At 34.8% G+C, this 18,378-nt stretch overlaps 1 protein-coding gene across 1 annotated transcript; it reads right to left on the bottom strand.

The window, feature by feature from the left end:
- Positions 1-3,449: 3,449 nt before the first annotated feature.
- LOC122304197 (polyamine oxidase 2-like) lies at positions 3,450-15,812 on the bottom strand. Its single transcript, XM_043116305.1, has 10 exons — positions 15,292-15,812; positions 14,684-14,784; positions 13,890-13,978; positions 13,686-13,799; positions 12,202-12,289; positions 11,950-12,035; positions 11,747-11,849; positions 4,831-4,928; positions 4,273-4,702; positions 3,450-4,127 (listed from the first exon to the last, which is right to left on the bottom strand). Exons 1-10 carry the CDS (start codon positions 15,332-15,334, stop codon positions 3,819-3,821), a joined length of 1,461 nt encoding a protein of 486 aa, XP_042972239.1. The 5' UTR covers positions 15,335-15,812; the 3' UTR covers positions 3,450-3,818.
- Positions 15,813-18,378: the final 2,566 nt, after the last annotated feature.

Here is an 18,378-nt window from a genome sequence, read left to right as displayed (position 1 = left end):
ATAGGGCTTATCAATCCACAACGAGATGGCAAAGATGAGGAATTGATAACTTTGGTTATCTACTTTTTGGACACGATCTTAGACATCATAGTCGATCTACCTAAGCGGCTTAGCAATTTAGTGCAGTAGTTTTATTCTAGTCTGCATTTATGGAGAGCTCTCTTTAGTAATGTTTATGTTCCAAACTTATTGAACAAGTGCCGTAACCTTTTTGATATCTATTCTTATGTGAATCTATAAGCATATTTATGTTTTTTGGATGTAGTACTTTTGGTACATTATATTATTCAAAAAAAATTATCTACTCGGAATATTGTATATTGTTATATGCATGCTAAATGCACTGCGTATTTAACTATTATGAACAGGGATATGCAGCAAAAGACACAGGAGTTTGCTACTCTTACTCAAGGGAATCACACTATTGAGCAGTACGCTACTCATTTCATGGAGCTGGGAATATTTTCTCCACATTTATTTTCGATTGATAGAATGCAAGCATCTAAGTTCTAGAATGGCTTGCAACCAAGGATCCACAATCAAGTGGTATGTCTGTGATGCTCTCAACTCTCGGTAATGCACCCAACGAGGGTCCGCAATGCTAGGGATGTCAGCCAATTGGCAATATCCCAATTCATAATACGGGGGAGAGTGTGTGTTCAGGAAATGAGCAAACACTATGTGTGATAAATCGTAGTTGAACATGTAAAAGGATTAGTCAAAGACTAATTAATATTTTTAATTTTATTTTGTTGGATTAGTCAAAGATAAATCAATATTTTTAATTTTATTTTGTTCTGGCCGGAATTTTTCATGCCAGAACAATAACTAGTACACTTTAGGTAGACGTTCTATTTCAAGTCAAATTCTGGTAATTTCGGTCAATTTTATCCAAATTTCGGTATTTCGGCCGGGATATTCATTTCAATCATTTCGGTCTGGAATGAATGTTAACGGCATTTTGGTAAATTTTTTCAAACATTAGGACGCGCTTGGCATTTTGGCAAGCTGCGATGAAGGCAAACAAGAGGGACACACTTGTAATTTCTTATTTCTTTTTCAACTACCCACGCAAGACTTTAATGAAGGCAAATTATCTCAATTTTTTTAATGAATCTATTTCTAATCTATCTCGAGTACTGTACGCAAATTATCGCAATTTTTTTTTAATGAATCTAATTCCTAATCTCTCTCCTGAGTCCTATGCGCAGATTAAGCATATCATCTTAAAGAAAAATTGTATCATTTTTTTTTAAATGTATATTTTTAAGATTTAGATTAAAAAATATTACTGAAGTATTTTGAAATATAATTTATATATATAATTAATTTATCCATATATAGACTATTCTAAAATGGTATCGATACAGAAATATTTCGTTCTAGTATCTCAACCAAAACAGTCAACGAAACAGTATTCAAAACTTTAATACTAATATTAAATATACCAGAGATATATACACAAAAAATCTCTAATTAATAACAATATTCATATGTCATTCTCACTTCTTTCCAAATAATATTATACACTATAATCAATTCTTCATTTACATCAAAACAATACGAACAATACATAGTTTGTTGCCCAACCAAAATAAATATCTCAACAAATACTAATAATTACTAATCAGAGACATGTCTTCGTTACTACTCATCTAGCTGGACTAGTCCTTCCTCAGGAAAATCTACATCAAGATCTATGGTTTCCATAAATGAAACCACAAGTGAGACCACTATTGTGAGACTTATAAGAAATTCCAGTAAGTTAAAACCCTTGATAGTACTAATAATGAAAGACAATCGAGATGAATAGGCATGCACTATTTCATGTAAATAAATCTCTGAATACATATATATTTATGCATAGCGAGAAATCACCCTCTAAAGCAGAAACACATGTATTCAGTCATGGAAAGATATCACACTCTAAACAATTATCAGTTATATAAGTATGGTGAGAAATCACAATCTGAGTAATTTATGTAAAATCCACAATATCTCATTATATAAGTACCATCAAGAAATCACTCTACATGTTCAATGCAAGAAATCACTCTACCCAGTCAACGTATGAGCTCATTCACCAAATCCAGAATTGACTGAGAAAATCACTCTACCTAGTCAATACACACACAAGGACACCAAACATGATCAACCTGGAGACTCTCTATCCATGTTATCAATTGAACCAATACAAAAATGTTCCACCCTGACATCATAGAGAGTCACTCTACTAGTATGAAACTCATGACTTGGTCCAAGATGAGGTATTGATGGACTCATTTGCAATTGCATTTTTCCCTATTCCTTGGTCCAAGATGAGATTTTATTCGTTATTTAATCGTTCTGTTCATGATTTGATTCAATCAAAATTTGTACTGCATTAAAGCATTAGTAATGACTTAGCCAAAATTTTATTAAGAAATTCACTTTTATAAATTTAGCCAACCACTTTTCAACAATACCAAATAACAAACTCTCCAAATCTATCATTATTCTATTAAAATATTGACTTTGACATTTTAATTCTAATTGTAATTTGAATATTTATTCATTATTAAAAAATTATACATTAATTTGATATAGAAGATCCACTTACAAGAGCTCCAAGAATATTTATTTTTTATTTTGTTTTGTTCTTTTATTTTAAAAAAGGCTAATTAATGGACCACATTTTGGAAAAATAACCAGTACATAAGACCACTTTGAAAGGTAGTGACCTATTTATTAGAAGCAAAATCAATCAATTGTTGTGACATGATTCATTATTATAAACAAAATTAAAATTTTTTATGAAGGACAATTATTTGGCCAGCCATTCGAGCTGGTAAAATTTGACCAATGAAATGAAAAAAAAAAAAAAAAAAAAAAAAAAAAAAAAAAAAAAAAAAAAAGACTAAATTTACTTTACATTTGTTGAGTATGATATAAGAGATTTTTAAGCAACTTAGCTATTTGCCAAAATTTAACTTAGACTAGACCAATACTAATGCTCTTAGGAGAGAATTGCATTGCCTTCTATACTTTGTTTTTAACAGTTTTTTTTTTTTTTTTTTTTCATCCTTTTTACCAAACAAATATGAAAAAATACATATTAATATGAAAAAATCTGATTGTAAGCAATTCTATACACCAATACACACACCTATCTAACGTGATTGGTTAGAAAATCATAAAATTATGCCAATTTAAATTTTAAATATAAATACAGCAATATTATACGTAAATTTACTTGTACATGGCAACTGTTTTAATATTACAGTCCAATTTTAACAACTTCAGCCGTCTATGTTTGTGGTTTTGGGAGAAGGAAGGGGGTGGGTGGCTCTCAGGGCTTTTTCAAATACCGATTCGACGTTATCAAGGGCTTTGCCATCGATCCTTGCAAATTGGTAGTAGAGCGAAAAAACATGCGCATCGAGAGAGAGAGAGAGAGAGAGAGAGAGAGAGAGGAGAACCTTTATTTATTACAACTTCATATAGCAAATTATAGCGTCCTTCCCACCAACAAAGCAGAAGCTCCTACAAATAAACCATCTACCGCCTCCTAATAACATAATTTTCTGAAAACCAGATTCATTTTTAGGAGCCCCAATATTGATGACTACTACCAGTAAGTATATCCCACGTAATACAGAAGAAGACATAGGCATTATTAACCAATATTTAATTGATAAATCCATGGGAAAAAAGGTACCTTTTCCTTAGCATCATTTCCCAGTGGGCCAACCAAAATGGCAATAATGCATCGTTACCCAGATCCGACTATTACATATCTCCTATTTCATTATAAGACCTAAATGGAGGCAGCCTAAGAGTTACATCCGGGAGATCAATAGTGGGACTGACACTGAGCCCTCCTCACCCATGACCGGCTGGAACAAATCCAACTCCCCATATCGTTCCAAGACCCGCATCCTACAGTCTTCAGCAGCCATCAGTCCAGTTGAGAAAGCACCGTGCACCGAACCTGGGAAGTTCGAGCTTGTTGCCTCCCCCGCAAAGAATAAGTTATCCACTGGGATCCTTAGCCTCTCATACAGATCATGGGATTTGCCTACTGTATCATAGCTATAGGAGCCAAGTGAGTTAACATCTGTGCCCCAACGAGAAACAAGATACTGAATCTGCATAATTCAGACAAGAACCATATTCAAGAACTTCCGGGTAAAATGGAACTCAGATATTACCTCTGTCAAAGGCCTTAAAAGTAAATCAACTTGGAAATTTTTCAAAAATAAATAAATAAACAGCATAAAGCAGAAGTCTTACCGGGGCAGAAGCATTTGGAAGGATCCTTTTGAGTTGCATGTGAGCAAAATTAGCAGCAGCTTCATCAGACATTTTCTCAATGTCTTTGGCTAGCTGCCCGGCAGGCATATAAACAAGGACAGAGCGACCAGTAGCCTTGTGAAGATTTAGAAAGTAGCTGCAACCATAAGATGTCTCTGCAACAACTCCTAAGAACTCCACATTTGGCCAGAACACCTTTTCAAAGTGCAACAGTATTTTATTCTCAATCCCTACTCCAAGGTCAGCAATGGCCATTTCCTTCCACTCTGGGAGCTTTGGCTCAAAGCTTATGCTTTTTGCTTTCAGCACACCAAGAGGTACAGCAACAATAGCAGCATCTGCAACAAATGTTCTCCCATTTTCTACTGTTACCTTCACTCCATTATAACGCCTTACAATCTTTGTAACCCTGCGGGCAGTGACAAGAATTAATAGCCCATTACAGAACATGTAACCCTGAGGAGGGACAAGAATTAAAGCTCTTATAGAATACATGGGCTGAGCAAAAGAAAAGCATTGCAAATACTTAATTCAAACCTGTGGCCCAAATGGATGTCTAGACCTTTTGCAAGAGTGTTTATAACTGGGATGTAGCCCCTTACCATAAGCCCATGACCACCAGGGAGCAGTTCTTCCTGTCATAAGAATAATATAAAGGCAGCACGCAGTCAATGCTTAGCTTAGCAACAATATAGATCAACAACCCCACCATCCAAAAGGGAAAAAAAACAAGAGGAGGAGAACACAAAACAATATGTTCAAACAGTATTATTAGAAAGAAACAGGTTTCTAGCAAAACCTTCGGAGAGACTAATAGTTTTAACAGGAAGGAATTTTCCAATACTACTACGTTTATTTTCAAGTTTTGCTTATGTTGTAATTGCTGCATATGTCCTGTTCTTTTTAATCAATTTTTTATCTTTAAGAACTATAACCCAACCCTGATATGCATTTACTCGACAAAAGGAAAGGAATATTTCTCGCTACAATAGGAAGTGGCCTCTTCTAGCAAAAATTAATACAACTTTTTCAAATTTCAAAACAAAAATAATATTAGAAAATTAGAGTCAAACAATATTTTAACTCTCTAATTTTTTTTTGATAGGTCTCTATAATATTCTTAATTAACATTTTCTCTCTTTTCCCAAAACCCAATAAAACATCTTAACTCAAATCATTTCAAAACCATTCACAAACCATTTAATTAATATTCACATAATTCTCATATCATCTCATTACCCAAGCATGCCCTAAATGTTTTCTAAGTCTATATGGGGCTACAAGTAGCCCAACAATCAACTAAATACTGCCGTGCCAGTTAGCCAACTGGGAACCAAGAAAGATTGGATGCAGAAAAATACATGCTACGAAATCTTAACAGGCCAAGAAAGACTGAAGTGGGTTAATCAAACCATTGTGAACAGGTTATGGAGCTGTCGATGTGGGATGGATTGAATTAGTTTCGGAAGGGGCTTCGGGTGGTATTATTATTATGTGGGATAGGAAGTTAGTGGAGATGGTAGATCATTATGTGGGAGAGTTTATGGTTGCTTGCCGATTCAAAAATGTGGATGATAGTTTTGAATGAGCTTTGTGGTGATTTATGGTCCTAACGTGGATAATAAAGGAGTATTTTAAGGGATGAAATGACGGGTGCTTACTGCTGTTGGGAGGTTCCTTGGTGTTTTAGAGGGGATTTTAACATTACCTGGTTCCCTAGCGAGCAAGTGGGGGATAATTATTTCTCTCATGCCATGAATGCTTTCTCAGATCTAATTTTTGAGCCTGGTTTGATCGCTCTTCCGATGGTTGATGGGGATTTTATGTGGTCCAATGGAAGGGTATGGTCTAGGCTTGATAGATTTCCAGTTTCAGCTTCTTGGGAGGTTTGTTTTCCTGATTTGAGGCAGAAAAGGTTACCGAGAATGTTGGAGAGTGGGGGCACTTTTAGAGGACTAAGGTATTTTAAATTTGAAAATGTGGTTTTTCTCGTACTCCGAGCTTTAAACTGTCTGGTAAACTTAAAGCATTAAAAACAGATTTGAAGAAGTGGAATGTTGAGGAGTTTGGGAACACGGAAAATAAAAGGAAACTTTTGATGCAACAGTTGCAGAGTTTGGAGGAAAGGGAGCTGCTGGGAGACAAATCTGGTGAGGAATTGGAGAGAAAAAGTGGTGGTAGATGATTTAGAGAAGATCACTTTAATGGAGAAAATCTCTTGGAAACAGAAATCCCAGGTCCTTTGGCTGAAGGAAGGTGACAAGTGCACGAAATTTTTCCACTGTATGGCAAACTTTCATCGAAGAAATAATGCTATTGAGGTTCTTTTTTTTTTTTTAATAAGTTGTGCTATTGAGGTTCTTCATGGTGAAAACATCATTTCAGATCAAGAGGTCATTAAGGATCACATGGTCAATTCCTACGTGAAGTTGTTTAGTGAAGAATACTCATGGAGACCAAAGCTTTTGAAGAGGATGAAGTTCTTGATTTGATTAGAGGAATGGCAAGGGATAAAACTCTAGGTCAGGATGGTTTCTCAATGGCTTTCTTTCAATCTTATTGGGATATTGTGCGGGATGATATTATGAAGGTTTTTCATGAATTTCATACTTTTATGAAATTGTACATGGAAAAAGCGTATGACCATGTTAGTTGGGATTTTCTATTGTATTTGCTTGGGAGATATGGTTTTGGAGAGAAGTGGTGTATGTGAATCAAACATTGTATTTCGATGTTGAGATTTTCCGTTTTGGTGAATGGCAATCCGGTTGAGTTTTTAAATAGTTCACGTGGTTTGAGACAAGGAGATCCGCTATCTCCTTTTCTTTTTGTCCTTGTCATGGTTGCATTGAGTAAAATGTTGGAAGCAGCGATGAAAGGTACTTGTCGGGTTTGAGGTGGGCAATGAGGAGCATGAACTTATCTCTCATCTTCTTTTTGCCGATGACACTTTGATTTTCAGTGAGCCCAACCAAGAACATATTCGATCTTTGAGAGCATTGTTATATTTTGAAGCTGTTTCAGGTCTCAGGATTAACCTAAACGAGTCTGAAATTGTATATGCGGGTGCCGTAGGTAATATTTTGGAGTGTAAGATTGCTTCACTGCTGCTGAAGTATCTTGGTCTTCCCTTAGGGGCTCCTCACAAATCTGTTTTGATATGGGAGGAGGCGATTAAAAGATTGAGAGAAAGTTGGCTGGATGGAAAAAGTTATATTTGTCTAAAGGGGGAAGAATTACTTTGATAAAGAGTACGTTGACTAATCTTTCCATGTATTTTCTTGCCAGCCAGCGTTGCTAGAAGAAATGAGAAAAATTATCATAATTTCTCATGGGGGAGGAATAGGAGAGGAAAAACAGTTTCATTTGATTAGTTGGAACAAGGTTTGTTAACCGGTTTCTTGTATAGGATTGAGGGTGAGAAATTTGAGGTTGTTTAATAAAGCACTCCTTGGAAAATGGCTTTGGAGATATCATGAAGAGAGAGATGCTTTATGGAAGAATGTTGCGGTTGTTAAATATGAGAGTGGGTGGGGTATTGGTGTTCTAATGGAGTTAGAGAAGCATATGAGGTGAGTTTATGGAAGTTTATTAGAAAGGTTGGGGTTAGTTTTCTAAACATACTAAATTTAAGGTGGGGGAAAGGAAGATGATTCTCTTTTGGCATGACATTTGGTGTGGGGAATCAGATCTTAAATCGGATTTTCCATCTCTTTATAGGATTGCAAGGGATCAAAATGTTGTAGCAGATTATCTTCAATGTATGGATAATAATATTCTATGGAATGATGACTTTATTAGAGATGCAAATGACTGGGAAGTGAATGTTGTTTCAGACTTTTTGGGAAGAATTTATAATTCAAAAATGATGCAAGGAAGAGAGGATAGGCTATTGTGGGATCATGCTGGAAATCTCGGGTTTTCAATTAGTTCTTTTTATAAGGTGCTTAATTGTCATTCTGGCTGTGTATTCCCCTGGAAAAGCATTTGGAGGGTGAAGGTACCTACTAAGGTGGCATTCTTCAGTTTGTTCGTTGCCCTACGGAAAGTATTGACCATGGATAACCTTAGAAAACGTGGTTTGTGTATAGCTGATTAGTGTGTCACGTGCAAGAAGAATGGTAAATCTGTTAATCATCTTTTTTTCTACATTGTGAGGTGGCAAAGTCTTTATGGAATGAAGGTATTGATTGGACAGGTTTATATTGAGTGATGCCTAAGGAAGTTCTGGATCTTCTTGTTTGTTAATGTGGTTTCAAGGCAAGTAAATGTGTTGCTGCCAGACACAGAATGATTCATTTGTGTTTAATGTGGTGTTTATGGCTGGAAATGAATGGAAAATGTTTTGAAGACAGCGTTCTTTTTAAGATCTTCGAAATTTTTTCTTTTCTACTTTGAGTTTGTAGGCTAAGATCTTTTTAAAGAATGAAGATAATATACCAAATCTGTTTCTGTCTTAGTTTCTAGAGTGTAGTAGGTATTTCCTTTATACATTCTGTGTATTAGTTTCTAGAGTGTAGTAGGTATTTCCTTTATACATTCTGTGTACTTGGGCGGTACCTATTCTTGTTAATAAAATTCTTATTAATTATAAAAATAAAAATAAAAAAGTATTTAGCTCATTTTCAAGTTCCCAACAAAGAAATTATCATAATGCAAATCTATATTCTAGCGTCTGCTTTTACTTATCAAAATAAAATATTCTGAGTGGCAAATTCGCATAGGAGGAATAATACCATTGAGATGCTGAGTATCAATGGTAGAGAGTGTACGGAGGCCCCTGTGATACAGGAACATGTGCTGAATTTTTTCGAACAACTATTTAAAGAAAGAGAGGGATGGAGGCCAAAAGCGGATGGACCTGTATTTGATTCCATTGAGCCACAGATTGCGGCAAGATTGGAAAGAGCATTCGAGGAAGAGGAGATATATGAAGTGATCAGACGTATGGGGAAAGACAAAGCACCAGGACCAGACGGTTTTTCGATGGGGTTCTTCCACACTTGTTGGGAGGTGATAAAAGAGGATTTGCTGAATGTTTACCAGGAACTATTCTCGTCAGGGAAATTTCAGAAAAGTTTGAACACGACTTTTATTGCATTAATTCCAAAGAAGACCGAGGCTATAGAAGTGAAGGATTTTAGGCCCGTTAGCCTCATTAACGGGGTCTATGAAATTATTTCAAAGGTTCTAGCAAACAGGTTGGGGGAGGCCATTGGTAAGATAATCTCAAAGCCATAAAATGCCTTTGTTAGGGGTCGTCAGATTCTGGACTCGGTATTAATAGCCAATGAATGTTTGGATAGTAGATTAAAATCCGGTATGGCAGGGATTATTTGTAAATTAGACATGAAAAAGGCATATGACCATGTAAATTGGGATTTTCTTATATATCTCTTGAGGAGGTGTGGTTTTGGGAAAAAATGGTGTAGATGGATCAGATGGTGCATCTCAACAGCAAGATTTTCAATTCTGATTAATGGCAGTCTAGAAGGCTTCTTTAACAGCTCGAGAGGTTTAAGACAAGGGGATCCATTGTCCCCTCTTCTCTTTGTTATCATAATGGAGGCCCTAAGTCGGATGATAATGTCTCTAGTTAACAATGGTTTGCTGGTTGGTTTTTCCGTGGGTGATCTGAATAGGGGCCTTATCTCGATATCTCATTTACTTTTTGCTGATGACACGTTGATTTTCTGTGAGGCTGAACAAGAACAACTTAGGACTCTGAAAGCGCTACTGTTATGCTTTGAAGCAGCATCAGGTTTGAGAGTAAATTTTGATAAATCAGAATTAGTTCCAATTGAGAATGTTAGTAGATCTCGACAGTTGGCTAACACATTGGGATGTAAGGTCACCGCTCTTCCTATGACTTATCTGGGTTTACCTTTGGGGGCGGCTTCAAGAGCCATAGCTATCTGGGATACAGTTATTGAGAAAATAGAGAGAAGATTGACTGGATGGGAGAGACTGTACTTGTCGAAGGAAGGTCAAGTGACCCTGATAAAGAGTACTCTTTCTAACTTACCCACTTATTTTCTCTCTCTTTACAATTCCAGCTTCTGTGGCAGCACGGATTCAAAAATTGTACCGTGATTTTCTTTGGAGTGGTTTGGGGGATGAATTCAAGTTTCATCTAATCAACTGGGATACGGTTTGCAAACCAATTTCTTCAGGAGGGTTGGGGATCTGAGAATTTTCAATCGGGCTCTCCTAGGGAAATGGTTTTGGAGATATAATATGGAGCCGGAAGCATTATGGAAAGTAGTAGTTCATAGTAAATATGGCAACCTTTGGGGGGATGGTGTACTAGAGAGGGGAATGGATCGTATGGAGTGGGGATTTGGAAGCAAATAAGAAGAGGGTGGAGGATGTTTGCCAATAATACTAAACTTTTGGTGGGGGAGGGCACACGTGTAAGTTTTTGGAGGGACATTTGGTGTGGGGAAGAGGCACTGAAGAACACTTTTCCATGTGTATATTTAGTGGCCTGCGATCAAGAAGCTTCGGTCGCGGACCTGTTGGTTCGCTCGGGGGATCAAGTTCACTGGAACATCACTTTTTGTAGAGCAGCACATGATTGGGAAGTAAACAGTTTCACTGATTTTTTCAACCGAGTGTACTCTATGAGGCCGAACGGATTGCATGAAGACAAACTGTGGTGGAAACATACGGGTAAGGGTATTTTCTCGGTTTGCTCTTATTACAAGGCCCTTACAGCTATACCGAATGTTTCGTTTCCATTGAAAAGATTGTGGAGGAATAAAGCGCCACCCAAAACACTTTTCTTCGTTTGGACAGCAGCTCTGGGCAAGATTCTGACTACCGATAATTTGCGGAAGAGGCGGGTAATCATTACTGATTAGTGTCGTATGTGTAAGAAAGATGGTGAGTCAGTGAACCATCTCCTGCTACATTGTGAGACAGCGAGAGCCTTGTGGTGTGAAGTATTCCGTCGAGTAGGGTTAAATTGGGTGATGCCAAAGTCAGTACTTGAACTATTAGCCAGTTGGGTGATGCCGGGAGGAGATTTACATGTCAAAGCTATGTGAAGATGGTACCTATCTGCATTATGTGGTGCATTTGGCAAGAGCGAAATGAACGAACATTTGAAGATAAGGAGAGGACAACTGAGGAGCTTTGTATCTATTTGTTCAGCACTTTATTTCTATGGTCTCTAGCTATAGACTTTAATGGCCTAAATGTACACGAGTTTCTGGTGACTACTATAGCCACCTAGATAGGTTTTACCGCTTTTATACCTTCTTGTGTACTTGGGCTATGCCTATTATTATTAATACTATCGTTTACTGATCAAAAATAAAATAAAATATTCTAACGTCTGCCACCATAGACTTCTTGTTTCGCCATTCATCTTGAAAATGGTAAAATTCCCCATAATGCTATGTATAGACTTCAAGCACAACATATAAATTTCTGGCATACAGAAACTTGCCTGATCCCAACATTTTAGTGAGATGGTCTCAGCATCCGCAGCAAACCAGCCTTCCATTCTACATAAATACCACTGAAGAACATTATAAGCAAGCCCCTCCAACCTGTTGCATGCAAGGGAAAATTTAGGTAAACCAGTTCTTGACTATCAATTAATGCAAAAATAAAACTACGAATTGTATCATGCAAGCATGTTCATGAAACCTCAATTCTGGCTTCCTTTCAAAAACAATTGAGAAAGCACGGAATATGGACATGTCTTCGCTTGATTCCTCTCTTATTTTATCCGTCTACATTCAAGAATGAAAATATCAAGTCAATGAATGTCCATAGTGAGACAATAAATATTAGAAGCACCAGACATGAATTGGATGGATGACATTTGAATTATAAATATCATATGTCGATAATACTAAAAAACTAAAATTGAATAATGAAAAATAAAATATCACTTGCCTCCTTTAAAATACCCTCAAATGCTTCACCAACTTTAGTGACTAATTCCTGAGGAACTTGATTCCCTTCCATATCAAAGAGTGCATAGCTGCAGAGAACATATAATATATAAAACCAAAAAAATTACCCATTAAATAATACTCATAAAAACAAGTGAGCTCAGTATAGGAAATCCAGCTACACAGAAGGACATGTCGCAAAACTAAAAGTCAATATATGTTACAGATGCAATCTATACAAGAAGACATTCTGAAGGAGTGAATTAATAACATAATCAACTAAAGCTCATGAAGCTTCGATCCATGATTTTGTCCCTTTAACCATTATTTATGCTATGTTACAGATGCAATCCATACAAGAAGACATTCTGAAGGAGTGAATTGATAACATAATCAACTAACGCTCATGAAGCTTCGTTCCATGATTTTGTCCTTTCAACCATTATTTATGCTATGATTGCCAAAGATTTAAATAATTTACAACCACCTGCACAAGAACCACACTCCCTAAATTCACACAAAGGGAATCCACGAGATATTGTATACCCACTTCACCGAAGGCAAGCCACATAACAGGTATCTGCTATTACTTATTCTCCCAAAAAACATAGCTATCCGCAACCACATACAACACATTCAAATGTATCCTTTGTATTTCGTTGCATTTCATGTTTATTGGTGGCAGCAGTTTGAAAGATGGACTTACATTTACATAGCAATACACCATATAACAAGCAAATAAATACGCCAAAAATATATAAGAAACAAATATCGCAGAAAATTTTTAAAATGCACGAGAACCCTGCCTTATTCAAAATTAAGGCAACTGAATTATTTTTGCTTGACATATATTCTAATAGGTAAAGAGAAATGGTTGACATTTCCAAGTAGCAATGCTAAAAAATAACTCAAAAATTACAATATATAGATATATATATATATATATATATATATAAAAAATAACAGGACTGAAAGCAGGTATGCATTAGAACATAGGGAATGGTCTTTATTTGCTTCAGCAATAAGGAGATCCAGTCACTACTCTAAATGGGTAGTTTATACCTTACAAACAAGCTGAAATGATGAAGTTAGGGATTTTAAATAGCAGGAATTCATCCAAGTTGGTAGAAAGAATATATTTTGTTATAATATGGAATCTGAGCAATGCGAGGCCCTTTAAACCCACCTCTAGGAAGTAAACCCCGTTTAGAGGTTGTTTGGATAATGAAATGAGAATTTTTTATTTTAGATGAAAGTTTAAAATATTATTTTTTAATATTTTGGGATTTGAAAAAATTGAATTGTTTATTATATTTTGTGTGAGCATTTAGGAAAGTTGTAATAATGATATGAGAAGGGTTGAGAGTGTTTCTCAATCCAAATGGCCTAGAAGAATTCAAATATTTGCACATCTATCAGAAAAAAATAAATAATAAGAAAAATAATAATAATTTGCACATCAAAATCAGCAAAATAAATACTAACCTCTCCAAATCATGATCATACAGCACAGAGTTGTCCCCACTAGTACGGTATAAGGGTAGTCCTAATCTCCCAATCAATGGTGCCAAGGGATTCTCTTTGCACACTCCATGCAACCTGAGAAATCACGCTAACATGTCATGTTTTGACATTAATATATGAGCACTCTCAAATATCAAATAAGAGACATTTTTACAAAACTTTTACCATGATGCACCCAAGTCAACTGGAAAACCAAAGGAGTAGTCTGTATAAACACGACCGCCAATCCTATCCCGTGATTCCAACAAGACAACCTGGACACACACACAAAAAAATCAAGCAAACAATAAAAGGATGCATCTTGTCACATCAAAGTATAATTAATAGCAACATGGATGCATCCATCACAGTGGAGAAAAATATATATCTTGCCACACCAAAGTACAATGATACTCTCTCACACACACACTCATCCATCCAACCAGACTGCAAGAAACTAGAACATTTTCTTGAACAATAATATCAGTATTAGCTACTTATTTAGCATGCATAGACAAAGTGGACTAAGCTTAACTACGTTGGACTTCTCCAAATTTAAAGAGAGACCAACTTAACTAGGGGGAATGCTAGATTACCAGCAAGTAAATATCAGCTCCACGCTGGCATATAATTGCATATTATAAGTGCCTTTTGGCAGTAGATCACCTAGCAGTTTGCTTAAACCATATTGCCCACCAAATACAGTACACGAACTATGACTGAAGATTCTTAGCTCTAACTAAACCCAACAATGTCCTAATTTCAAATAAATTTGGGTCAGCCCCATACATATCATTTTTCTATAAAGTAGGGCGAACCCAAAAGTAGCTTTTTCCTCAACATCCATGATTTCAAAAATCTGGCTGCTTTTGGTCACGGAGTTGGTTAAGAGCCGATCAAACCCAATTAAACATCGAAGAGGCATCACGAAACAATGGTTATCATGCACAATAGCACTTTAGACGTTATACTCAGAATACCTGAAATGAGGCATCATGAAGAGCACGCGCAGCTGCAATTCCAGCCATACCGCCGCCAATGACAATGACAGATGGCTTCCTCTCGACATTTGAGCAAAGACCTACAAAGAAAATGAACGAATTCAGATTAATGAAGCCATCCAAAACAACTAATACCAATTGAAAACACATCGAAGTTTCCTTGCCACAATCAACACAATTAAATAATTTTCCTTTTTCATTTGTCCAAACAGCATTTTTTTTCAAAAAATTAACCTAACTTTTTCCTTAATTTAATGTTTATTTTCCCTTTATGTATTTTCAAAGTCCAAAGAGCACCTAAGCTAATAGTTCGTAATATAATGAGTGATTAATAATTTCAGAAGCTAGAGAACAGCATAACTCGGCAACATCAAAAATAAAGTTAAAAATAAAAAAAAAATAAAAAAGTTAAGACATACTCCCTAGCAAATGTAGCGATCATCACAGTAATAATAGGATTTTCTCCCTTTGATTTTTTTTCTTACAGGTAACAACAAATTCATATTAAAAATAAAAACAAACAACAAAAAGTCGAGAGAGCGAGGGAGTCGTACGGTCACGAAACTGTAAAAATTACAAAAGCAAACCTCTGCGCAATTGGGGATTATTCTTGGTGCCTACAGACTTCATTTCGCAAAGACAATCGGCGATCGGCAATAAGACAATAATTTAATCTGTTACTCTGACGATTATTAATGCTAATAATAGAGGATAAAGGATCCAGACGTTTTTTCTCGAAATTAAAGAGGGAAGGAGGCAATTGAGGCGAGTAATGAAGAATAAAAATTAAGAGACACGTTATAAAATGATTGGAATTCGAAGAAGAATTCGAATAATTCAATAAGAAACCCGGCTTCCCAAACCAGCTCATACAGTTTTCTCTCTCTCCCCCTTATAGTTTCGAAAGATTATACGGATTTCCAAAACCCTATCGCCAATTTTAGGTCGATGAGAAAAGAAAATGCTAGGGTTTTGGTTGTGCTTTTAGAGCAATAGAGAAAATATCTGGGATTTGATCTGTTTGGAGAAAAAGTGGACAGATTTGGTGCAGAACGGAGAGGGCGAGAGAACTTCGTAATGTTGTTTTCATGCCTGTGTGTCCGAGCTTCTGGGCAATTTTTATAGAGACAGGGCGACGCGGATTAGCAAATCTGTACACGCTAGCGTAGGGAAAAAGCTAGTACTCGCTGGATTCGGGATGCACGTGTCAATGTCGTTTGCTTCACTTGAATAGGTTTTTTAATTTAATTCTGAGAAATGACAGTACCATCGTGGATACGAAAGTAACCAAACAATGTCAATGTTTGTAAATTCTTTTTATTTTTTAAAAATATTTAAGATATATCTATTAAAAAAATAAAAAATAAACACATAAAATATATTAGCGGAGCTCCCACTTGTGACGTTAAAGCCACTCATAATTTAAATATACGAATAAATGTTAATGGATTTTTTTAAAATATTTTTAATTATTAAAATATTATAAGCTTTTTACCCATTGCTCTTCTAACTATTAAAAAAATCAAACACTTTTGAGTGCGATTATTTCAAAAAGAGTTAAAAATTCTCATCTCAAATTTAAAATTTTGATATTATCATTATAAATTTTTTAAATTTTTATATAAAATATAATAAATAATTAAATTTTTTAAATTTTAAAATATAAAAATAATATTTTAATATTTTATCTTAAAATTTAAAATTTCTATTTTAAAATTCTATTTTAAAATAAAAAATATAATTACAAAAATAATTATATACTAATTTGATGTAATTAATTAAAAGTAGATTTTATTAAAAATAATATTAATTTAAATTTTAAATATAAATAAATTAATATGAATACATAAATTAATATATAATTTTATTTATATGTAATATATAACTCTTTTAAAATTCTCTACCTTCAACTGAACCTCGGCGGTAGTTTGGTGAGATTTCTCGCGACTTTTACAAAGCCCTACTTAATTGTCAATTTCTAGTCCAATTTTCGTACGAAGTTGTCCCCTCCGTCCGATTCAGCTACCAGTCTGGATGAAAACACCTACGCTACACGACACGTGTGGTTTCTCTTTTTCCGGCTAAGTTGAATTATTAGAATGCCGGTGGTCCAGGTTCATGGAATCAATATGACAGTAATACCCTTTAAAAGTCAGTTCTGGCCACTCCCTATCTAGAAAGTTCGCTGATTATCAATTGGTTTCGATTTGCATCTTCTCGGTGGAATAATTCTATACATTATATTCTTATTATGTAATTCAGTAATTATTTTCTGTTAATATTATATTATTTTTTTTAATTTTTTTATTTATATAGGAAATTTTAAAAAATTCTATAAAAAATTTAATATCATGTGATTATACAGTTCATATAAGATAGATAGGATATTTTATTAAAAATTAAATAAAATATTATTATAATATAATTTTTTAATATTAATTTTATTTTAAAATTTAAAAAGATTAAATTGTTTATTATATTTTATATGAAAATTTATGAAAATTATAATAATTATATGAGATGAGATAAGATAATTTGGATACCCCTTAAGTTTATATCAAATTTAATTGTTCGAAAGACAGTGATGATGTGCAAATTCAATAATATTAGGAGCATCGAATGCAAATGGGCATTTTTTGTACTCTGTGATGCAATTTAATAAATAAAGAATAGGGCTATTTGAAAATATTTATACTACACATCATTTATATAATATAATTTAATTTATAAAATTTAAATTTTAATGGTGATGATGTGCAATTTAATCAATCTTCGGAACAAATCTTGCCAATATATGCACAACTTCATTACCTTGTCTTCCCACATGTGAGATTTCAAAAACTAAGAACAAGTGTAGTAATCAAACTATTTCCAAAACAATAGGCTTGTGTGAAGATAAAGAGGCATTCCCTTTTTTAATATCTTCAACAACTATCTAGGAATCCCCTTCTATAATAATACTATAGAAGCTTATACCAAAAACCATTTGCAAGCCTCTTAAGATTGCCAAAATTCAATTTCATCCATTTCAAAAACACCATCTTCCTTTTGGCTTAAGGCATAAAGTACGTGTCCCATGTGATTCCTAAGTATAATTCCCACCCCAATCTTACCTTTATGGCTAAACAAGGCACCATCAAAATTCAGTTTCACTTTCCCAAGAGGAGGTGGTATCCACTTAAACACTTCCTCCATTTTCACAATATGAGAAGATGCTTTGATAGCATTAAAACTGTTTACATACTCACAACACTTATTCACAATTTCTCTTATTGAATTGTTAGTTTTATCAAATAAACACATATTTTGATATCTTCACACATCCCATCAGATTGTAAAAAACTGTGAAATCAAAGACAAATCAGTTTCTTTAATCTTCCATACTACCATTTAAAACTAATGACCAGCACTAAAAAATGAAAAAATTACTTGGTATCTAGATCTCCACATTTCAAAAACATTAGGACACAAACACAATACATGAGTGATATCCTCAAACTACATATAGCAAAAATCACACACTCCATCTTCCACTACACCCATTTTCAGCAAATTAACCTTAGTAGGCAAACTATTAGTATAGGCCTCCATACAAAACTTTTAACTTTATTGGGGAGAGACAAGTTCTACAACTTCTACAAATCCATATGAAAATAAGAATGAGAAGTCCCCAC

Source organism: Carya illinoinensis, chromosome 3, assembly GCF_018687715.1.
Source record: "Carya illinoinensis cultivar Pawnee chromosome 3, C.illinoinensisPawnee_v1, whole genome shotgun sequence".
Classification (NCBI taxonomy): Eukaryota; Viridiplantae; Streptophyta; class Magnoliopsida; order Fagales; family Juglandaceae; genus Carya; species Carya illinoinensis.
The sequence above is the reverse complement of the archived record's forward strand: the minus strand, read 5'-3'. Positions and strand labels throughout refer to the sequence as shown.

Excerpts from the sequence above, each read along its gene's own strand:
- LOC122304197 (XM_043116305.1), bottom strand. The coding sequence starts at position 15,334 with ATGAAGTCTGTAGGCACCAAGAATAATCCCCAATTGCGCAGAG. Across the intron at positions 14,785-15,291 it reads TAATCCCCAATTGCGCAGAG|GTCTTTGCTCAAATGTCGAG; the intron begins GTTTGCTTTTGT and ends TTTTCTTTGTAG. Across the intron at positions 4,929-11,746 it reads CACTAAAATGTTGGGATCAG|GAAGAACTGCTCCCTGGTGG; the intron begins GCAAGTTTCTGT and ends TTCTTATGACAG.